At 41.2% G+C, this 24465-nt stretch overlaps 1 protein-coding gene across 5 annotated transcripts in view; it reads left to right on the top strand.

Moving 5' to 3' along the window:
* Window positions 1-8818: 8818 nt before the first annotated feature.
* LOC132815624 (triple functional domain protein) overlaps window positions 8819-24465 on the top strand; it is a 547994-nt gene continuing 532347 nt past the window's right edge. For all 5 annotated transcript variants that reach the window (XM_060824568.1, XM_060824569.1, XM_060824567.1 and 2 more), the window contains exon 1: window positions 8819-9055. In XM_060824568.1, the coding sequence (XP_060680551.1) occupies window positions 8989-9055 (67 nt within the window). In that variant the 5' untranslated portion in view covers window positions 8819-8988. The remainder of the gene's footprint in view (window positions 9056-24465) is intronic.

The following is a 24465-nucleotide window of genomic DNA, read 5'->3' as shown; positions in this document are numbered from 1 at the left end:
TGAGATACTTGTATCATCGATATTGACAGCTGATGTGTTGGATGACTAAGTTAGCTTATGTGCTTCAACTACTTAAAAGTCATAAGGAAAAATCAAAGAGCTATAGACCATTGAGCTTGATATCGATGGTGGGCAGGTTGTTAGAGGGAATCCTGAGGGACAGGATCAACATTTGGAAAGGCAAGAACTGATTAGGGATAGTCAACATGGCTTTGCGCATGGGAAATCATGTCTCACAAACTTCAATGAGATCTTTGAAGAAGTAATAAGAGGATTAATGGGGGTAGAATGGTGGATGTGACTTAATATGGACTTCAGTAAGGCATTCAACAAGGTTCCTCATTGTAGACTGGTTAGCAAGGTTCTCAGATGCTGCCTGACCTGCTGTGCTTTTCCAACACCACTCTGATCTAAACTCAGCAAGGTTAGATCACACAGAATACAGGAAGAACTAGCCATTTGGATACAGAACTGGCTCAAAGGTGGGTGGTGCTGGAGGGTTGCTTTTCAGACTGGAGGCCTGTGACTAGTGGTGTCCTACAAGCATTGGTGCTAGTTTCACCGCTTTTCATCATTTCTACAAATGATTTGGATGTGAACATAGGAAGTATAATGAGCAAGTTTACAGATGACACCAAAATTGGAGGTGTGGTGGACAATGAAGAAGGTTACCCAAGAGTACAACAGGATCTTGATCAGATGGGCCAATGGGCTGAGGAATGGCAAATGGAGATTAATTTAGATAAATGAGGTGCTACATTTTGAAATGGCAAATCAGGGCAGAATTTATACACTTAATGGTAAGATAGGGGAGTGTTGCTGAACAATGAGAGCTTGGAGTGCAAATTCACAGTTCTTTGAATATGGAGTCACAGGTAGGTAAGATGGTGAATAAGACATTTAATATGCTTTCCTTTTTTTTTTGATCAGAGCATTGCATATTGGAGTTGGAATTCATGTTGCATCTGTACAGGACATTGGTTTGGCCACTTTTGGAATATTGTGTGCAATTCTGGTCTCCCTGCTATCAGAAGGATGTTGTGAAACTTGAAATGGTTCAGAAAAGATTTACTAGGATGTTGCCAGGATTGGAAGATTTTAGCTATAGGGAGAGACTGAATAGGCTGGGGCTGTTTTCCCTGGAGCATCAGAGGCTGAGGGGTGACTTTAGAGGTTTATGAAATAATGAGGTACATAGATAGACAAGGTTTTTTTCCTTGGGGTGGGGGGAGTCAGAACTAGTGGGCATAGGTTTAGGGTGAGAGGGGAAAGATATAAGAGACCTAAGGGACAACTTTTTCATGCAAAGGGTGAGGCGTGTATAGAACGGGCTGTCAGAGGAAGTAGTGGAGGCTGGTACAATTACAATATTTAAAAAGCCGTCAAGATGGGTATATGAATGGGATGGGTTTAGAGGGACATGGGCCAAGTGCTGGCAGTTGGGATCAGATTAATTTAGGATATCTGTTCGGCATGGACGAGTTGGGCCAAAGAGTCTGTTTCTGTGCTGTACATCTCTATGACCCTATTTCTGCAAATATTCTTGCCAGTTGGTCCTCACAGGATTTGAATGCGCAGCCAGGTACTCTCTTTCTGTGAGTTCACACTCAAGAAGGCCAATCTGTGGTGGTGACTGTGGGTACAGGTGCACACAAGGCTATCCAGGAAGAAGACCTCATTTCACTGACGTTCTTTTCAACACGAGCATAGAATGCAGTTAGCTTAGGGAGGGATGCATTGTTGTCAGTGATTCTACTCAAATTCGTTTTGTAGCCAGTTATATTGTGAAAGCCTTACCATAGTTGACATGTGGTTAGTCTGGGACTCTAGTTTATCTCTGGTATTGTCGCTTGGTGTTCCTCGTGGCTTTACAAAGATTGGTCACGTTCACCTGACTTGAACGCCTCAGACCCTGACTTTAATGGGGAGTGGATCCTCTGGTTCATGCATGGTTTCCAGTTGGAGAACACTGGGATTAATGTCTCTGGCACACAGTTCTCTGCACTGATGAATTCTGCAATAGTAGTGACGTACTCATTTAGGTTGGTCACTGAGTTCTTCAATATGGAGCCAGCTCCAAGCAATCATGTGGGAGCTCATTTGTTACCTCCGACCAGCATGGTGCAACTTTCTGTAGCAGATCCTCACTCTTGAGTTTCTGCTTGTAGGCTGGGAGAATGACCACAGCCTTATGGTCTGATTTACCAAGATGCAGGTTGTGGAAGGAACAATGGATAATTTGATGGTTGTGTCGCAATGGTTCAGATTGGGCCTCTGGTGGGATAGGAGACATGTTGGTTACATCTTGTTAGCACACTCTTGAGGTTGGCCTGGTCGAAGTCACTGGTTATTATGAACAAGGCATTGGGATATTCCATCTGAAGGCTAGTTGTGGCAGTGTATATTTCATGAAGTGCTCTCTTCACTTTCACATGAGGTAAACTGCTGTTAAGATAGCAGAAGTAATCTCCCGCAGCCAGTAGTAAAGACAGCACATCACTGGCAGATATTCTTGATCTGGGGAGCAGTAAGTCATTGGAGTCATCACATCTGAACACTAAGATATTGATGAGAAGGTAGACCCTTCCACCCTTTGCCTTGTCCGAGAACTCCGTGTAGTCCATGCGATTGATTGAGAAGCCCTCAGGTTGTAAGACAGTCATGTGAAGCAAGAGTGAGCCATATCTCTGTTTTACAGAGTTTGCAGTAGTCTCTCAATTCCTTTGGAAGGTGATTCTAGCTTTAAGCTGAAAATGTGTTGCTGGAAAAGCGCAGCAGGTCGGGCAGCATCCAAGGAGGAGGAGAATCGACGTTTCGGGCATGAGCCCTTCAGGAAATCCTGAAGAAGGGCTCATGCCCGAAATGTTGATTCTCCTCCTCCTTGGATGCTGCCTGACCTGCTGCACTTTTCCAGCAACACATTTTCAGTTGATCTCCAGCATCTGCAGTCCTCACTTTCTCCTAGCTAGAGCTTTAAGTTTGTCCAGCCTGTTTTCAGTGTGGACATTTGTAAGGTGTGCTGGGAAGGTGGACTTGAAACCACATTGTTTCAGTCTCACCTGCAGGCCAGTGCATCTCCCATGTTTCCTGGGAAAATGGGTCCCTCTGGTGAGGCCTAGGAGTCTCCTGTTTTGGAAGTGTGTCTCTAGTGGGGTACTGGGTACTGGTCACAGTCTCTGGTGCTCTGGAGGGTCTTGTTCTCGGTCTGGTTGGGAGTCTGAGGTGGGGTCCATTCCATGAAGTTGGGCCGCCTTTCAACATCAAAGTTGGGCCTTCGAGAAGCGGTAAGTGGCTGGTCGCTTCGTTGCTGTGATCACCTTTCCAGTATCAGCAGTCGGGCCCCGTCACTTCATGCAGTTGAATGCTCCGGGAGGTTCTGATTACTGTCAAGTCAGATCCAGTCGGAGATTGAAAGTTCACCAGACTTGAAAAATCGCCAGATTTAAAAGAGTATTCTTATAATTCCCACAGATTTCAATTGAGATTTGAGAGTAGAATGATTACAAAAAATGAGAGAGGATGATCTGGGGTGACACGATGGCTCAGGAGTTAGTACTGCTGCCTCAGTTCCAGGGACCCGGGTTCAATTCCAGCCTCTATTCCAGACTGGTGACTGTGTGTGTGGAGTGTGCACATTCTCCCCGTGTCTGCGTGGGTTTCCTCCCGGTGCTCCGGTTTCCTCCCACAATCTAAATATGTGCAGATCAGTTGAATTGACCATGCTAAATTGCCCGTAGTGTTCAGGGATGTGTAGGTTAGGTTATGTGTAGGTCAGGGATAAATGTAGAATAATATGGCGGGGGAATGGGTCTTGAGTGGGTTACTCTTCAGAGGGTGGTGTGGACTTGTTGGACCGAAGTGCCCATTTCCACACTGTAGGAAATCTAATCTAATCTGCCTAGGAGAGCTCGCAAAGAGTCAACACTCTTCAATGCAATCTTGTTTCTTTTGAGTTGCAAATTGTGCAATATTCAGCACTATCAGTGAATAACACCACTTTTGATCTTATGATGGAGGGCAGGTCATTGATGAAGCAGCTGAAGATGGTTGTACCTAGTACTACCCTGAAGAACTACAGTGATGTCTGGAACTGAGATAACTGACCTTTAATAACCACAATCATGTACCAACTAGTGGAGATTTTTCCTCTTTCCATTGGTCCAATTTTGCTCAAGTTCCTTGAAGCTAAACTCAGCTAAATGCATCCTTGACATCAAGGGCAGTGATTCTCCTGTCACTTCTGGCATTTAGCTTTGTTGTCCATGTTTGAACAAAGTTGTAATGAGGTCAGACATTGAGTGGCCCTGGCAGAATCCAGTAAGTAGGTTATTGCTGAGTTGGTGTTTCTTGATAGCACATTGACACTTTCCATTACTTTACTGATTATGAGTAGACTGATGGGGCAGTAATCAGCCTGGTTGAATTTGTCTTGTTTTTATGTACATGTGATAACAGGCATTTTCCATATTGTTGGATAGATGCCAGTTCTTTAACTGCTTGGCTAGGGATACGGCACATTCTGGAGCACAAGTCTTCAGTACTTTTGCAAGTATCTTGTCATGTCCCATCGTCTTTGCATTTGATTACTGTATATGCATAATTATTGTTGGAACTTATAAATCTGTTTATGCATGCTATAGAAAGAATGGGCTTTTTTTTGCACATTTGGTTTACAAACGTGGAAACCAGAGTAGGCCATTCAATCCCTAGAGCCTTTCTGACATTTAATGAAATCATGGCTGATCTGTGGCATAACTCCGTATATCTGCCTTTGGCTATATCTTTTAATATCTTTGCTTAACAAAATTGTATGTATCTCAAATTTAAAGTTTAGAAGTGATATAGCATCTATTTCTATTTGTGGAAAAATGTTTCAAGCATCTACCAACCTTTGTGTGTAGAAGTGCTTCCTAACATCTCTCTTGAATGGTCTGTCACTAATTCTCAGACTGTTTCCTTGTTCTAGAATATTCAAAGCTGAAAATGTGTTGCTGGTCAAAGCACAGCAGGCCAGGCAGCATCTCAGGAATAGGGAATTCGACGTTTCGAGCATAAGCCCTTCATCAGGAATGAGGGAGCATCTGCATCTGCAGACTTCATTTTTTACTCTAGAATATTCAAGCTGTGGAAATAGTTTATTTGTATCCATCCTGCCCTTTTCTATTAATATCTTAAAGATTTCAATAAATTCTCCATTTAACCTTCTAAATTCTAGAAAGGGGCCTAATTTGTATAGCTGCTTCTCATAACTTAACCCTGAAGTCCTGGTATAATTCTTGTAAAGCTACATTATACTTTAAGGCCGATATATTCTTAAGTGTATACCCAGATCAGCTCTCCGTATTCCAAGTGATGTCTATGTCAGGGTTTTGTTTAACTGCAGTTCTTATGCTCTGATCTTTTGTTGTAATCTGTCCTTTGTCAGTCCAAAATGGACAATTTTACCCATTCACCTATCTGTGTCCTTTTGTAATTTTACACTATCATTTACACTATCTACATTGCAGCCTAATTTTGGATTTGACTTCCTATGCCATGAACCAAGTTGTTAATAAATAATGAGTACTTGAGGCCCTAACACATGTCTTTGTGGAATACCACAGACCACATCCTGCCCATTTGAGTACTACCCATTATCGTTACTTTCTGTTGTCTGCCACACAAGTAATTTGCCAGTCTTGTCAGTAGTTTGCCCTCAATTCTGTAGACTTCTATCTTAATTAATAATCTCTTAAGTGGCACTTTGTGGACTTCCAGAAGATACTTAACATAAACAGCTTCTGTAGACATTCCCCATTCCATTGCCTGGGAGCTTATTTTCTGAACACAAGTCTTTTCCCCAGGGAAGGAGAATCCAAAACTGGTTGGTGTAGGTTTAAGATGAGAGAGGAAAAATTTAAAAGGGACCCGAGGGTCGTGCATTTATGAAATGAGCTGCCAGAGGAAGTGATGGAGGCTGGTACAAGTACAACGTATAAAGGTATCTGGAGGGGTATATGAATAGGAAGGGTTTAGAGGGATATGGCCAAATTCTGGCAAATGGGACTAGATTAAAATAGTATATGTGGTCAGCATGGATGAGTTAGACTGAAGTCTGTTTCCATGTTACACATCTGTAAAATTCTATGATTCTACAGTTGGACATGATCTTATCACAAATCCATGCTGGCTCTCCCTTATTAACTGAAAATTGGCAAGGCGTGCCTTGATTATAGACTCCAACAATTTTCCTGATTTTGGGCTAACCAGTCTGTAATTCCCTGGTTTTCTTCCTTTTTCCATGTTAAAAAACAGAGTGACATGTGTAATGTTACATTCCAAAGGGATAACTCCTATATCTAGGGAACTCTGGAAATCTATATTTAGGGCATCAGCAATGTGCTCTGCTACTACTATTAATAGCCTCTGGAGATTTGCCACCCTTTAATTTCATTAATATCCTGATAACCAATATTTTATTAACACTAGTTTTATTCAATCCCTTTTGCCGATCCACAATTAATTTCCTCGCAACTTCTCTAAAGCTATCCTCTTTGTATTGTAATTACTGAGGCAAAATCACCATTCAACATATCTGCCATTTCCCTATATTCAGAGACAATATTCCCACTTTCAGTGGGTCAACATTGCTCATAGCCCACCTTCCGTTTTTGTAAATAGAAATTTTTTCTTGTTGATTTGAAAGAAGTTTCCATTCATAGTCCCTTTTAATAGCTCTTATAAGCTGCTTTATGGTCCTTTTGCATGTTTCCCACTTGGTAGGATATGTACTTTTTTTTTCTGAAAGCCCTTTCTTTTAATTTGTATCCTTATACCCATCATTGTTTGTGGTTATTTTGTTTGGTGAGCTGTTTTACAAGTTATGAATTTGTTTCATCCTTCAAATGTTTTCTAAACAATCGCTTCAAAAATGTTTATACTTCTGGAACAGATGAGACTTGACCCCAGGTCTCATAGGTCAGAGACAGGGACAGTATCACCACACCACAAAGAAGCTCCATTTGGCTCAGCCCAGTTAATCCAGATTCTGAAAAGGAATCACTTGACTAAATCTTTAATGCTGCTTTCTCTTCATTGATGCTGTCAAATGAGTAAGTACCTTCAACCATTTTCTGAATCCACAGTTTAGGGTCCGAGATGTACGATGCGGAAACAGATCCTTCAACTCATCTATGCTGACCACTTATCCTAAATTAATTCAGACTCATTTGCCAGCATTTGGTGATATCCCTCAACCCTTCCTATTCATATTGCTATCCAGATGCCTTTCAAATATTGTAATTGTACAAGCCTCCAGCACTTCTGCTGGCGGGTCATTCCATATATGCACCAATCTCTGCATTAAAAAAAGCCCCCTCAGTTCCTTTCAAATCTTTCCCTTTTCACCTTAAACCTATGTCCTCCAATTTTGGACTCCCATACCCTGGGGAAAAGACCTTGACAATTCATCCTACTCATGCCCTTCAAGATTTTATAAACTTCTGTAAGGTCACTCCTCAGCCTCTGACATGCCAAGGAAAATAGCCCCAACCTATTTTGCCTCTCCCTGTCGCTCAAACTCTCGAACCGTGGCAACATCCTTTATAAACCTTTTCTGAACCCTTTCACGTTTCACAACATCTTTGTTATAGCAGGGAGACCAGAATTGAATGCAGTGTTCCAAAACCAGCCTAACCAATGTTCTGTACTGTCGCAACATGATTTCCCAACTCCTTTACTCAGTACACTGACCAAGAAAGGCAAGCGTGCCAAATGCCTCTCTACCTGGGACTCCACTTTCAAGCATCAATGAACCTGCACTGCAAGACCTTACCATTAAATGTATAAGTCCTGCTCTGATTTGCCCTTCCAAACTACCTCATATCTATTTAGATTAAATTCCATCTGCCACTTACTGTTTTATCTGCCCAACTGATCAAAGTGCCTTTTTACTCAGGTAACCTCATTTGCTGTCCACTGCACCACTAATTTTGGGGGTCACCTGCAAACTTACTACATTCGCATCCAAATTATTTTTATAAATAACAAAAAGCAGTTTTATTTGTTATACTTTAGTGAACAGTTCTTTTATTTATTTGTATTAATGCGTAATTGTATTTCTACATTGTAAATGCATTTCATTCACATTGTGTTTGCCCTGTTGCTCTTATATCTACCAATAGACTGTGCAGCTGAATGTCATAAAATGCTCCAACTCTTAAATGGTTTGGATTGTGTATTTATAATAAATGTACAATGTTCTGAATGTAAGAAATATTTAGTTATGTCTTGTCGATGTATATTAATTTGCACGTGTTTACAATGAAAACATCCAATTCGTAAAGTTGCGTATATTTTCATATTTTTCCCTAAGTATGCTTTGTGACATTTGTTCAGCTCTTAGATACGTTTTGAATATGCAAATTTGTGAATTAGGTATTTCTATTGCAGTATAACCGTTCGCATGTTCACATTTACAATGCGTAGTTGTGGCTTTAGTTACTGTGTTTTCCAATTTGAGGAATTTCGGTCTCTCTCGAATGCGCTCATACCTTCGGTATGATAAACATGACAGTATCACACTGGTGAATTTTAACTGCCCCTGCCTCTATGCATCCCTTCCACCTGAAGTCCGTGCCCCCTTCTAGATGTGTGCCATCGGGATCAATTCACATGCACGTTGACGCTTGTTTCTGCTGGCGCAACCTCGGCACTGGGTTTGCACCTTTAGCTTGGGATGCTGCGCGCCGGCTCCGTCCTGCTGGAGGAGCAGTGACCTTGGGACGGCTGGAGTTCCGGAAGTTGCCGAGATTTGCCGATGTTTTTCCGGACGGGTGAGTCACGGCTCCAAGATGGAGGAGAGCTGGTAGAGGTGGCAGCGCTCGCTCGCGCTCTCGCTCCCTCCGCGCGGCTGCTTGCCAGTTAGGATTTAAGGATCGACATCACCCCTCCCCCTCTCCCCGCTCCGCCGGAGGGACTGTAACCGGACAGACCGAGGCCGCCGCCGCCATGAGCTCCGCAGAGGGGGCGGAGGACCCCGCCGGGGACGCCGATATCGCCGCGTTTTTCCGAGCTGGTGAGTGAGTGAGTGGGAGACGAGGGACTGCAGCCCCGGGCTCTCCGGGAGCACAGGGATGGGCCGGGCCAGGCCCGGAAACCGGGCCCACACACACACACACACACACACAGATTGTGGCAGATGCAGGACGAGAAGGATCGGGCTGGAGGAAATTTTAGGAATCGAAGGCTGCACAAGGAAATAGAAAAGACCTGGGAGGAAACGGAGAGGGGGGTGGGGAAGGAGTGGTGGTGGTGGTGAGGAGGGGGAAAAAAAAGGCAATGGGGAGGCTGCACTGAGAGAATGACGAAGATGCTCCCGGTGATGGTGGGGAGGGGGGGGGGGGGGGGGGGTGGGGTTGGGGGCGATGGTGTGGGGAAAGTGTGTGCCAGAACCCCAAGTACTCGCGAAATTAAAGGAGACCGTTTTGAGAAACGGGCCGGGGGTAAAGTCGACGAGAATGGGAAACTTCAGCGCATGAGAGGGGGAAGGTAGGACATGGAAGGGGATATCAGACTGTTGGGGACCGGGTGGTCGAGAGGGATGCCAGGGGTTTCGTGAGCTGGGATAACTTTGGGATTTGTGGCTGACGGATCCCGTGGAGACTCCGGTTGATATCAGCGATCACCAAGCCTGACTATGATTCTGACCGGATACGGATTGTACCAACCCTGCAGCCGGTCTTCTAGCTTGATAGGTTGATTTTTTAATATATATATATTTCCCTCACCAGGTCAGACTTTCTAGCCAATTCCGAAAGCTGGCTTGAGATGGCCACAGAGAACGAATTGAAACTGGGATATTTTTGACTTGAGGTTCAGTACTAAAATGAACAGTGTAGCAACCAACATTTAAAGGAGATGTCAAATAAAGCTGAGTGATGGAGGGAAATAGAATTGGACACTTGGAGTCAGCAAGTCTAAATTGGAGTAAGACAATGGTGAGAGAAATGACAAAATGATGGAAGACAAAGTGTGGTGAAATAGAAATATAATTTTGAAGTGAGAATAAGAGGATTGAGAGAATGGGGAGCTAAAGAAGGTGTAAACAGGCTCTGAATAATGTGGTGTTAAACAGAGACTTGAAGGGAGATGAGATGGATTAATAAACTGTAAAGATGGAGGGTAAGGAGTCTCCTGTGATTACTGTTGTAGAAACTTAGACATAGATTTCAAATGTGGGATGGAGGTGAGAAGTACAGTAGGGCAAGAGCAAGATAATGAAAATTTTTGGTAAAGGAATACTGTGGTTGTTAAAATCGTAAATAAGAAAATGATGATATTGGAAATACTGAGCAGGTCAGGAAGTATCTGTGGAAAGAGAAGAGGTTAACCGAGAGCTGTTTGGTTCTTATTCCAGAAAGGGAACATGACCTCCCCTAAATTCATCATTTTCTATTGAATGTAGGAACCTTTTGTAGAAACTGCTGACTTTGTTTACACATCTCGGAGGTGAGAAAGGCATGTATGGCATGGTCCTACAAGCAATATGAGGATCAAGGAGTCAGTCTCTTTTCAGATAGGGAATTGTGACAAACTGAAACATTTTTGCAAGTTAGGTGAGGTCAGTCTGGATTTTAAGATTTGTACTGAGAGGTGCAGCTGACTTAGTCTAACTAGTTGTTTTTCTGATCAGTTATTTTGTTAGTGTGGGCATAACTTGAAGGTTAGCTAGTAATGCCATCATTTTAAGACTGCCCTGAATCACTGAACCTTCTAATTGAATGTGGCAGGTTTTCATGTTAAGCCATTAGCCTAATTCGCAAAAGAGTTTGAGCAGTTATTGATGTGTTTCTATATGGAAATTTTGATGGGATAACAAAGAAAATGGATGGGCAAACACATTTTTGGCTTTTGTATATCAATATTCAAAATTAATATTAGTTTTACTTTGGGGGTTAAATGTGTTACCCATTGGGTTCTTGAGTCTATTAGCAATTGTCATTGTTTTTAGAGTGGAGCTAAGGGATCTATTTCTTATGTAAAAGTTGAAAATCTGAATATTTTTGAATAATGTTCGTAGAAGTTGAAGATTACTTTCTCTTGTCTGTACTTGGTTTGTGAAGTTCTCAGCTGTGAATGGCCCTAATGTTTCATAAAACCGAAAAAATAAATCGGGTTGATATTGGATGAACATTTCTTAAGCTTGTTTTATTACTGAAATTTGTTGAACCGCCTGGAATTTGCTGTTTTTGAGGATGTAAAAAGTGTTAAAAATACACTATAGCAATTATGGATCTGACATTAAATTAATAGCCTCCTCATTTAGATAAAAAGACTGTTTGTTTTATTTTTGCTTAAACTTTTTGATGGCTATCTTTGAACCTAATAATATTGTACACATTTCATGTCAATAGAAACGGTCTGACCCCAAAAAACGGATTGTCTTGCATTTGAATGCTGATACTTTCAGAACTCAGATTGGTTTGCCTTTGTTGGTATCTGATTCAGATAACCTTAAGAATTTGCCATCATTCCTTTCACCTGAATATTGCTCATTCTTGTAGTTTAACTCTGACTGCTACGAATTGTAACAATTTTCAGACTGGAGGCCTGTGACCAGTATTCTGCCGCAGAGATTAGTGCTGGGTCTACTGCTTTTTGTTGTTTCTATAAATGTGAACATTGGGGGTGTGGCAAGTAGCAAAAAAGATTATTTCAGAGTACAGTGGGATATTGATCAGAAGGGCCAGTGGGCTGAGGAGTGGCAGATAGAATTTAATTTAGGTGAATGTGAGGTCCTGCGTTTTGGAAATGTAAGTCAGGGCATGACTTATATATTTAATGGTAAGGTCCTGGAGAAAATTTCTGAACAAAGAGACCTTGGAGTGCAAGTTCATAGTTCCTTGAAAGTGGAGTCACAAGTATATAGAACAGTGTAGAAGGTGTTTGGTATGGTTTCCTTTATTGGTCAACGCATTTTGAGTGTTGGAGTTGAGGTCATGTTGCGGCCATAAAGGCATTGGTCAGACCACTTTTGGAATACTGTGTGCAATTCCGGTCTCCCTGCTATAGGAAGAATGGTGTGAAACTTGAAAGAGTTCAGAAAAGGTTTACAAGGATGTTGCCAGGGTTAGAGGGTTTGAGCTATAGAGAGAGGCTGAAAAGGCTAGTGCTATTTTTCCTGGAGCTTTTGTGGCTGAAAGGTGACATTAAAGAGGTTGATAAAATCATGAGGGGCATGTAGAGTAAAAAGGGTGGGGGAATCAAAACTAGAGGGCATAGGTTTAAGATGAGAAGGGAAAGATTTGAAAGGAAACTGAGCTGCCAGAAGAAGTGGTGAAGGCTGGTACAATTACACCAATTAAAAAGCATCTGGATGGATATATGAATAGGAAAGGTTTAGGGGGGATATTTACCAAATGCTGGAAAATGAGATGACATTTATGTGGGATATCTGGTCAGCATGGATGAAATGGACCAATGGGTCCGTTTTCATGCTGTAAATCTCTGACTCTCCGGCTCTAAGTCTTGCTGTTTACTGATTTTATGAAGTATAGTGCACACAGGTTAACACCTTGTTAGAAGTGAAGTGTTTCTAATGTTGCATTTTTTGGACTGTATTTTTATCTTTCAGTGCCTCCCCTCCAACCCTATCCCACCCAAATTCCTGATGAAAGGCTTATGCCCGAAATGTCGAATCTTCCCGCTTCTCTGATGCAGCCTGACCTGTGCTTTTCCAGCACCACACTTGTTGACTCTGTAGATCTATGTTAATTAAATGTTCTGAACACATTTAGTGTTCTTGAAATGTATTACAGGGAAGCCTTGTGTGCATTTGATCCTTCCTGGAAAAATAATAGTAATAGTACAGTAATTGGGGTTAATATTCATTGATTAAAGTTTTTTTTAACTATAATAAGTCATTGCTGGCTTCCATTAACGTATGCCAAATTTCACCTGAATGAGAGTGAAATGTTCTTTTTCTTCAAATAAAATCTAAATATATGGTTCAGTTAAATTCTGATATCAAATTTAAAATATGAAAAATATTGTTCTATTTTGTGGTTACAGTTTGTATTTAGAAGTTTGTAGAATACATTGCTTTATTGTGTACCCTCCACCTCCTTGGTGGAGGAGTGTCTTGGGATTCCAGCTTCTGTATGGCAAAGCTGCCTTTCTATTGTCTATCATTTTGCAAATTCTCAATGCAAATTGCCATCACTTATCGTGAAATGAACTGACTGAATAGTAAATCAATGTAGCTCCATTTAATGGGAAACTTAAAAATGTGCGATTTCATTTTTTGGTTTATTAAATTTGGAGCTCGTAGAAATCCCCTGGTATCGGTTAGTTCAGATGGTTGGATGGTTGGTGTTTTGTTGCAAAGTAATGCCACCATCAAGGATTCAATTTGGAGAAAATGAGGGCTGCAGATGTTGAAGATCAAAAAGTGTGGTGCTGGAAAAGCACAGCGAGTCAGGCAGCATCCAAAGGAACAGGGGAGTCGATGTTTCGAGCATAAGTTCATCAGGAATCGGGTTTCGATCTCCTGTTCCTCGGATGCTGCCTGACCGACTGTGCTTTTCCAGCACCACACTTTTCAACAGCATAGATTCAGTTCCCACACTGAGGTTACTGTAATGGACTGTACTTCTCAACTTCTCCCTCCACCTAAGGTGTGATAACCCTATGGTTAAACCACCACTAGTTGTCTCTTTGTAATAAGAACAGCCTCTGGTCCAGTAGGACTAGTCAATTTTACCTTTCAGCCATCAGGCAGATGAAAGGGTACGCAGTAAATACTGACACTAAATTCTTCACTGAAGATGAGCGTTGGTCTTTCAGCTATTTATTTAGTGTATATTGACTTGCATTATTTTAGCTGTACTCTGAACATTGGCTTTAAATTTCTTCAGGATTGTTGAATATAGGAAATTTGCTGTTGGCTTATAATTATAGATTTGCAAAGAACATACAGCACAGGCTATTCAGCTTAACTAATCTGTACGGCTATTTATACTCCAAACAAGTCTCCTCCAAATTCTTTTCACTTTTTAGAAAATCTTTCGTCATCTAGAATGAGATCCACAATCAAAGAAGTTAATTTTCAATACCAGTTAGGTTAAGATTAATAACTTATCTACTCCTATTGCACTAATTTTTAAAATGAGTCCTTAATTTTGCTGGTGAATCAATCACTTGATTGAATATAATGTAGGAAAATGGGAGGTTATGCACTTTTGCAGGAAGCATGGAGGAGCTAAGTATTAATTAAATGGAGAAAGACTGCAGAAAGCTACGAAACAAAGGGATTTGGGTGACCTCATAAAATCCCTACAGTGTGGAAACAGGCTATTAGGCCCAAAATGTCCACGCCAACCCTCTGAAGCGAAACCCACCCAGATCCATTTCCCTACCCTATTACTCTACATTTACTTCTGACTAATGTACTAACCTACACATCCTGAACACTATGGGCAATTTAGCCTGGCCAATTCTCCTAACCTGCACATCTTTGGATTGTAGGAGGAAACTGGAGCACCTGGAGGAAGCTCATGCAGACACGGGGAGAATGTGCAAACCCCACACAGTCACCTGAGGGTGGAATTAAACCTGGATCTGCTAACCACTCAGCCACCGAGTCGTCTTGCATGAACCACAAAATAGCTAACATTTCAAGTACAGCTGGGAAAGCAAATGGAATGTTGACATTGGCATATATTTCAAAGAGAATGGAATATAAAAGTAGGGAGGTATTCAAGGCAGTAATCAGACTGCAACTGAAATACTGTGAACAATTTGGGCCCTTATCTAAGGAAAAATGTACTGGCATTGTGAAGACAGTCTGGGGCAAGGTTCATTATGCTGATACCAAGTACAGCAAGACTCTCTAGTGAGGAGATGCTGGGTAGATTGGGCCTGTACTAATAAACTGCGCAAGATTCTTGGGAGACTTGACAGTGTAGACATAGAAAGGTTGTTTTTTCTAGTGAATGAATCTAGGACTAGAAGGCATTCTCTCAGGTTGCACATTTAAGAGACAGAACTGAGGAAGAGTCACTTGACCTGAAATGTTAACTCTATTTCTTTCCACACATGCTGCCAGATCTGCTGAAAATTTCCAGTAATTTTTTTTCTTTTGACTCTGATTTACCGCATACGCAGTTCTTTCCATTTTTATTGCACATTTAAGACACAGGTGAGGAATTTCTTCTGAGGGTTGTGAATCTGTGGAATTCTTTACTATGGTGGGGGGCTGTTGAGGTTGTATTAGTTATGTTTAGTTAAAGCTGAGAGATTCTTGATCAGCATGGGAATCAAAGGTTGTGGGTTATCAGATCAACCATGATCTCATTCAGTAGAAGGGCAGACTGAATAGGCTGAATGGCTTACATCCCCTTGATCTTATGGTCTTATTACAACACCACATCCATCTTCTGTCTGAATGCTGAGTTTCTTGATTGGGCCCTTGTATAGAAAAGTTTTGGGGACTAAGGCAATTCGGACAGCAAATTCTAATCTGCTTTAACTGCAGATGTCTCATTAATCTTTAAAAATACTCGCAAGGTTACGTTTAATGTGAAAATCTGGGCCATGTTCTCCAAACATACTTACCAAGCCATTTGTAATTTTAAAGATCTCTATCGGGTCACCTCTGTCTTTTCTTGTTTAAAACACTGCAATCCAGTCAATCTTTCCTGATGGCTGTTGTATCTCAGTTCTGATAAAAATCCTTGTCTGCACAGGGAAATGTAGTTTTATACTTTCTCCTATGCTTAATCTCCTTTCCCATGATATTGGTATCAAAATTGTGCACAGTTCTCGAAGTATCACTTGACCACCTAACTTCCCTAAATTTCAAATGTGTATTTTTGGAAATTAAATCTCTGCTTTGTTAGCATTTTCTAATTATTTAGCTGATCTGCAGACCTACTTCAAATAATTTGTTAGCATTGTTGTCCTTTGCTCTTCTTGACCATTCAATTTTTTTAGATGTAGATGATGGTTTTTTTCATTCCTGCCGAAGTGTAGCACTTCATATTTAGCTAGGGTTCATTTCCCACTTAACTACTCATTTTCTAAGATTTCTAATAATGCATTCTTGCTCAGTGTTAACTCTGCCCTCGCAATTTTGTAACATCTAAATTTTAATATTGCTACTTTTTACATCACATTAATTCAAGTTCTAAGTAACCATGGTCCCAGTATGATCCTGTGAGCACTGCTTGCTATCTTGCTTCAATCAGATCAGCTATCTTTTATGCTATTCTCTGCTTTTGCTAGCCCTTCTTAGCTAATATGCTCTCTAATCAATAATCAGTCCTTTATTTCACAATACCCAATTCTGCCATACTTTATCAAAAACCTTTTGAAAATCGAAGTATATGCTGTCAACTGAATTACTCTTTCCATTGCCTCTTCAAATAATTCTTTAAGGTTAGGTAAGCATGACTTTGTCTTTCTGAATTCATGTTGACCATCATTTTCCTCTGTTGTCTTGTTCTTCTATCACTTTTTAAGTAAAGTCCCAATGTCTTTCCTATCAATTAGTCCATATTTTTTTCCAAATGAAGCAACATCAGCTGTTCACTCGTCGTTTGGCAATATTTCCTCTTCCATTGAGTTTTATTTGGTGGCTGTCCTGGCTCCTTTGTTGTTTGGTTGAGTGTATTGCTATATATGATCCATCAGAGAGCTTTATCCTCTTAGTTTTGCTAGTTTATCAAATACATACATCCTTTCAGTCCAAACTATATTCATTTCAAGGTCATCAAGTGAAATATATATTTCTTTACATTCTTCAGTAAAAACTGAAGCAACATAAGTCATGTAGAAGCATAGAAAAATTATGACCTTCTCCTTTATCATTCAATAATCCTATCCCTACTTAAATTTTCCTTTTAGTTTTATCTATGTAACAGGATTATGTTGTTATTCCTTGATGATCTGATTTTGTGTCTTATTGCCTGTGTGATAGAATTGGTTTCGGTATTCTCTCAAGTTCCTCAGCTTCCTTTCTAAGACTAAGACATAAGAACAGCAGTGGGCCATTCGGCCCCTCTAGCTGCCTTCACCATTCGATAGGATCATAGCTGATTCAATATTCCTCATGTCTGCTTTCCTGCATTTTCCTTGTAATCCTTGATTCCTCTACTGATTTCAGAGTCTATCTGTCTCACCTTTAAATATACATATTGCCTGCCTCCGTAGCTCTCTGTACAAAGAGTTCTAAAGACTTTCAGCTTTCTGCAAGAAGAAATTCCTCCTTATCTTAGTCTTAGTATTAAATTGGCACCACTTTATTCTGAGGCTATGACCTTTGTACCTAGACTCTCCCCTGAGGGGAAACATCTTTTAGCATTTCCCCTGTCAAAACCCTTAAGAATCTTGTTAGCTTCATTGAGATTACCCATCATTCTTTTGAGCTCCAGTGATTAGAGTTCCAATCTGTTGAACATTGACTCATAAGACAATCCCCTCTATACCAAGGATCATCCGAGTGAATCTTCTCTGAACTGCCTCTAGTTGAATGATATCTTTGCTTAAATAAGGGGACCAAAACTGCTCTCAGTATTCTAGATGTGATCTCACCACCAACTTTTACAATTGCAATAAGACTTCCTGACTCTCTCACTCCAATCCCCTTGAAATAAGGGTCAACATTCCATTAGCCTTTCTGATTACCTGCTGCACCTGTGTGTCAGTTTTGTGTTTCGTGCACGAGTACCTCCAAGTCCCTTTTATTTCGCCCTTTTGCAAGTTTTCTCCATTTCAATAATACTGTTTGTTCTTTCTTTCGCTGCTAAGTACTTCTCTTAATGAAAGTGCTGACTTAGTTGATTTGATCATCTTTCTGAATAATGTTAATGGAAAGGATTTGATTCCTTTTCTGGTTGAAATAGACTTAGGACCTACCTCTCTGCCTTCTCCTTGAAAATGGAAGGCAATGGCAAAATACCACTGACAAAGAAGTGTCAAGCTCAATGGACTGGGTACAGCAATGGCAGATTATGAACCAAGGAACCTCTTTCAGACATCAGCATCAGTACTGCACTGCCTCCGTCATAGACACATTCCTTTTGTAGCTGTGGATAATGGCTACCTTGAGCTGACTTTCTGGCCTCATCTCCCAACTTGCTTCACCCTGCCTTGTTGTCGTTTCCCCCATGCACCATCAAAAATCCACGGACTTGGTCTCCTAGTGTTGCTTTGTACCAGCCTTGCATCCTCCTCCTGTTCTTATCTATAGCTCTAGGTCTGCTCTTTGCTTTACTGCTGACTGCACACTCGGGTCTTTGCATTCCTCCGGAATTTGAAAAGGAAGTTCCAGATCCTTGGTTATTCTGCCATTAGTTCTCGCAGTAATTTAATAGTACTATGGAATTTTACATTTTTAAGTTACTTTAATGATTATATTGTTTACCAGTATATGAATTCAGCCTTTTAAGGTATAAGTAGTACTGTATTTCATCTTAGAGGTGCAGCTACCATGTTCATTTTTCACTCTTCTAAGGAAAACCCTACAGAACCTAACTCTAATTTTAATGTTGATTCTTAAGAGAACCAATGCTTCACTTAAAGTCTTTGCAACTTTAAGTGAAATTTTTAGGAATGCAAGTCTGATGCTTTTCACACTAACATGCAAAGCAGGCCCCTTGAACTGCTCTGTTATATCGGCGTCACTCCCCACCTTTTCCTCTGCTACATTGATGCCTGCATTGGCGTCACCTTGTACTCTCATGAGGAGTTAAACAGTTCACCAACTTCACCAACGCATTCCACCCTGACTTAAATTCACCTGGACCATCTTTGACACCCCTCTCCCCTTTCCTGGACCTCTCCATCAACGGTGACTGACCACTGACGTTTTCTACAAACCCACCGACTCCCAGCTACCTGGATTACACCTCCTCCCACCCTGACTACTGCAAAAATGCTATCCCTTATTCCCAATTCCTCTGCTTCCGCCACATCTGCTCCCAGGAGGACCATTTTCACCACAGAACACACCAGATGGCCTCTTTCTTTAAAGACCGCAGTTTCCCCTCTTACATGATGGTCGATGCCCTCCAACGCATCTCAACCACTTCCTGTATCTCTGCCCTCGAACCCCACCCCTCCAACCACAACAAGGGCAGAACCCCCGGTCCTTACCTTCCATCCCACCAACCTCCGTATACATCGCATTATTCTCTGCCAGTTCCGCCACCTACAAATGGACTCCTCCACCAGAGAAATATTTCCCTCCCGACCCCCTATTTGCTTTCCATAAAGACCGTTCCCTCCGTGACTACCTTGTTAGGTCCACGCCTCCCCCCATCCTCCCAGCCTCATTCCTGATTTAAGGGCTTTTGCCCAAAACGTCGATTCTCCTGCTCCTCGGATACTGCCTGACCTGCTGTGCTTTTCCAGCACCGTACTCTTGACTTTAATCTCCAGCATAGTCCTCACTTTTGCCTAATTAGGGGAAAAGCCAACTTCAGTGTCAAATAAATTAGAGCCAAAGCTGGGTAAAGAGAGCAGTGCAGATGCAAGATACGGGAGCAGAGGTGATTACTTTAGGTCTGTTGAGTTTGTTCTGCCATTCAGGAAGATCATGACTCAAATGATTAATTCACATTCCTGCTATGTGCCATTAACCTTTCACATTCTTGCTTAACAAGAACCTATCTACCATTACCTGAAGAATATTCTAAAATTCTGTACCACTCCCTTTGAGGAACAGAGTTGCAAAAAACTCATGATCGACTGAGAAAAAATTCTCATCTTAAATGAATGATTTTTTTAAAACCTTGACCCTATGTACTAGATTCTCTCACAGGTGGAAGTGTTCTTTCAATATGCATCCTGCAATCACCTCAGGATCTTGTAGATTTTAATCAAGTCTCATTTTACTTCTAAATTCTAGTGGATACAAGCCTCGCCTTTCTTCCTACAACAACCTATCAATTGCAGGTATTAGTGTGGTAAATCTTCTCTGAACTGCTAGTAATGTGTTTTCATCAAGGAGATCAATACTGTACAGAGAACTGAATCATTGCCTCCCTTTTTTACATTCATTTATTGTAAGTGGATTTGATGACATTCCATTAATTGTCCTAGATACTTGCTGTACTTGTAATGTAGCTCATGCATTTGGGCACCAAGATCCCTCTGCACTTTAGAGCTTTGCAATCTCCAACCATTTTGATAATTTGTTTAATTTTTAACTTTTGTAGACAATTTTGTATTTACACACATTATACATCACTTGCTAGCTTTTTTCATGTCCATTTCCCTTTGTAGCCTCCTGATATCCTCTTCACAGTACTCTGTCCTCTAGTATTGCATTGTCAGCAAACTTAACAACCATACCTTTATTCGTGTCATTTTGCTTATGGTGGAAAATGTGGCTAACCACTTGATACATCTTGCCAACCAGAAAATTACCCATTTCTGTCTTCACTTTTTTTATTAGCTGGCCAGCCTCTTATCCATGAGCCTTTATTTTCCATAATAACCTTTGATCACGGGAGCGGTGAAAAACTAACAAGAGAAACAGTGAGTTTGAAAAAGAGTGGAAGCTAGCATAAAAGGGAGTACCAAAGTCTTTACAAGATGATGTACAGGAAAGGAATAGTAAAAAGAAATTTGGGACCAAAAGATGCATTTACACCTGGCCAAAGAGAACCTGGTTGAGATATTAACTGAATGGAGACAATATAGTGGAAGAAACTGTTCTTCTCAAAAAAGGCACAAGAACGGGTGGACATAGATTTAAAGTGATGTGCAAAAGATGCAAGGGTGATGAGAGAAAAAATGTTTTTATATATAGTGAGTAGTTAAGGTATGGATACACTGTCTGGAAATTGAGACTCAGAAAATAGAGACAGGAGTCGTCTGTTTGGATCTTTGAATTTGCTCTGCCATTTAATATGATCATGGCTGATCCTTTAATTGCGTATCTGGTTCTTGCTTTCTCTCCATATCCTTTTATCCCTTTAGATCTGAGAGCTATATCTAACATTCAGTGATTTAGCCTCGACCACAGAATTCCGCAGGCTCACCACTTTCTAGGTGGAAAGATTTCTCATCTCGGTCCTAAATAGTCCCATGTCTGTAAACTATGATCCCTGGTTCTGGACTGTCTGCTCATCAGGAACAACATCCCTGTGAGACCCTGTCTAGTCCTGTTAGAATTTTATAGGCTTCTGAGATCCCCTCTCAATTTTTTCAAAATGCTAGTGAATATAGTCCTAACTGATCCAGCCTCTCTTCATATGTCAGTCTTGCCACAAATCAGTCTGGTGAATCATAATCACTCACTCCATAAGAAAAGCAAAATTGCACACAGTACTCCAGGTGGTCTCACCAAAGCCATGTACAATTGCAGTAAGGCATCCCTGCTCCTGGACTTGAATCCTCTCATTGAAGGCTAACATACCATTTGTCATTTTCATATGTAATGATGATATTGGTGACGGCACTCTGTCTTGCGGCGGTTGTCATGACAGGGTTGTACTGTGTGGTGGTCGGCGTTGTCCTGAAAATCAGGCAGTTTGCTATGACAAGTGATCAGTTTTAGGTTTGGTTGTTTAAAGGTGAGAAGTGGAGATGTAGGGAAGGTCTTGGAGAGGTGCTTGCTCCTGGGAAGTACTGGACAATGAAGGGTTTCCTATCAGTTGCAACCCGTCTCTCCCGAGGAGGTCATTACGGTTTTTTGCTGTGGCACATCAGAACTGGCAATTGGTGAGTTGAGCGTTGTACCCTGTTCTTATGAGGGCATCCTTGAGCACCCTCAGGTGTCTGTCACATTCCTCCTTGTTTGAACAGATCCTTTGTATGCGTAGGGCTTGTCAGTAGGGAATGGCTATTTTAATATGATTAGGGTGGATGCTAGAGAAGCGAACCAGTGTGACCACTTCACTGGTGAGCGACATTTGGCCTTGACCTTCGGGTGACCATCCTCCAAGGCAGACTTTTGGACAGGCAACAACGCAAATTGGCTGAGCAGAAGCTGATAGCCAAATTCGCTACCTATGGGGATAGCCTCAATGGGACCTTGGATTCATGTCACACTGCACTACGCGCATGTGTACATGTGCCACCGCTGCCGCCCCCCCCCCCATGCATGCATGCACTTTACCAAGCTTGTGCACACGCAAACACACTCATGTTCATGTGCATGCACACTTGCACTGGCTCTGTCTCTTTTTTTTCCAGGGGTGAATTTGTATTTACAGAATTATGTTTGCAGATATATTCTATTTTGTTCAAAAAATGCAGAACCTGCAGATGGTCAATCCATGTCATATCTTGTAAATTCCACTTTGGAAATAGAACCAGTCTAACTCAAGACTGGGATACAGACAGACTCTAACCTCACACCTTTAATACTTTGAGCTGAGATGTCACCTTCTGATATAAAACCTTAAAGTATCTTGAGAATATGACTTAAAAGAAGTTCTGGGATTTACATATTAAAGAACCAAAACCAGCCAACCCTTTCTAAAACATGGAAGACTTAACAATCTACTACGTTTGTTCAATATATCATTACAGCTGTATGAGACTGTAATCTTTTGGTATAAATTGTATCTTATGGCCCTGCTTCACAATAATGTGAAGAAGAAGCAGTGCTTTGAAAGCTAGTGCTTCCAAATAAACCTGTTTGACTATAATCTGGTGTTGTGTGATTTTTAACTTTTGTTCCCTTTGAAATAGCTGTCTAACTTGAATAATGTGTAACAATACAGCAAGAAAGCTGGAGAATGGGACTCCGTCATAGTATTCATTCGGTAAGCTCTGCTGGGCCATTTGGGCCCCTTTTATGTTGTAACAAGTCTGTTCGCATGCTTGGATTGGTGCAACTCCAACACCAGTCTGAGTGATTGGCACTGCAGCATCCATTTGCCTTGAACATTTGTTTCTTTCACCAATGTCATACTCTGTCTGTAATTTACAGTATGTACTGTGCAGCTCACCAAAAGTGCTTCGACAGTATCTCCCAGTTTGTGACCCGTGCCACCTAGAGTGACCAGGGTGGCTGATGTGTGGAAGTGCAGTCTCTTCCAAGTACCTAAGTCACATGTCATCCTAACTTGGAAATATATTGTCATTCCTGTATCCTTGCTGGATGAAAATCCTGGTACTTACAGGAACACTCATAAAACAAATAGGCCACTGAGACACATTGGGTCATATGACTGGAATCTTAGTCAAACCAGCTGATTTTAAGGAGACACTTTGAAGACTGCAAGGAATTGTGAAGCATTTCCAGAACTTAAGCCTGTTATGACCAAAAGGCTATATAGATGCCAGTGTTGAAGTGATTTCAGTTTGGGATTTTCAAGTGACCAGCATTAGATGGGCACAGATATCTTAGAGTTGAGCAGCTGGTGAGATTTGGAAACAAGGGTAGAGATTTTAAAATCAAAATGTTGCTTGAGCAGGAACCAATTTGGGTCATTGTCAGAAGAAATATTGATGAATGGGATTGGGTTGTGAACAGCAAGTTTTCTGGGTGACCTCAAGACTATGAAGGGTAGAAAGTATGAGACCAGCCAGTAGTCTGTTGGAATATTCAGGGTAGAGATAATGAATGAGCACTAGTTGAGTTGAGATGGAGTGAAATTAGGCATTGTTGCAGAGTTGGGAGGGATACATGCTGCAAATCTTGGAGTAAAATATAACATGCAAGTCATGAAAATTTTGACTTCTAGTCTTGGAGTGTTGTCGGGGAGAAGGATGAGTTCATTAGCAAGGGAATCGAATTTGGAGCAGGGAAAATAGATTGTGGTCTGGAAGATGGATGTAGATGATGAGTGATACAAGATATTGATCACAAGTGGAGTTACCTTTTGTTGCTATGATGGAACGAGCAAGGTTGCATTAAATAGCAAGGTTTGGGGGATGCCTGTGTTTGGGGAGTTTACATGCTGAGTTCAAATAAAAATGAAATTTGAAGCATTCAAAATAGTTTGGTCAAGAGACTGAAAGGTGAAAGCTATACATATCTTGTAAGAGAACATTTTTATTATACTTTGAATGGTAATTTTGAATGAAAGGATGAGATCTTCACAGAAGAACACTCTAGACGAGTAAGATGTGCTGTCTGGTATTAAGTTTTAGGTGAATGTCTTAGTGTTTTTGATGGGGCAAGTGATGGCAGGGCATAGAGGCTTCATTAAAGGAAATGTGTTATTACCCGGCAATGAGGTTTCTGTTAAAGATGTGGTTTCATAAGATATATGGCTGTGGAACAGGCCACTCGATCCACCTAATGTTTGAATGCCATTCAAACCCTCTTGTCTTTCCTCCCCTCTAAGTATATCAACTTGATGCCTTAAAAAGCTTTTGGAGCTTCATATGTGCATTTACACCAGTGGTTTCCATCTCTCTCAGTGTCATAAGACTAGAAGCTCCAGGAGCAGAATTAGACCATTCAACCAATTAGTCTGTTCTGCTTTTTGATCATGGCTGATAGGTTTCTCAAGAGTGCTGCAA

Source organism: Hemiscyllium ocellatum, chromosome 5 (assembly GCF_020745735.1).
Source record: "Hemiscyllium ocellatum isolate sHemOce1 chromosome 5, sHemOce1.pat.X.cur, whole genome shotgun sequence".
NCBI classification, from domain to species: Eukaryota; Metazoa; Chordata; class Chondrichthyes; order Orectolobiformes; family Hemiscylliidae; genus Hemiscyllium; species Hemiscyllium ocellatum.
Note: the sequence above shows the minus strand (reverse complement) of the source record. Positions and strands in the feature narration are given on the sequence as shown.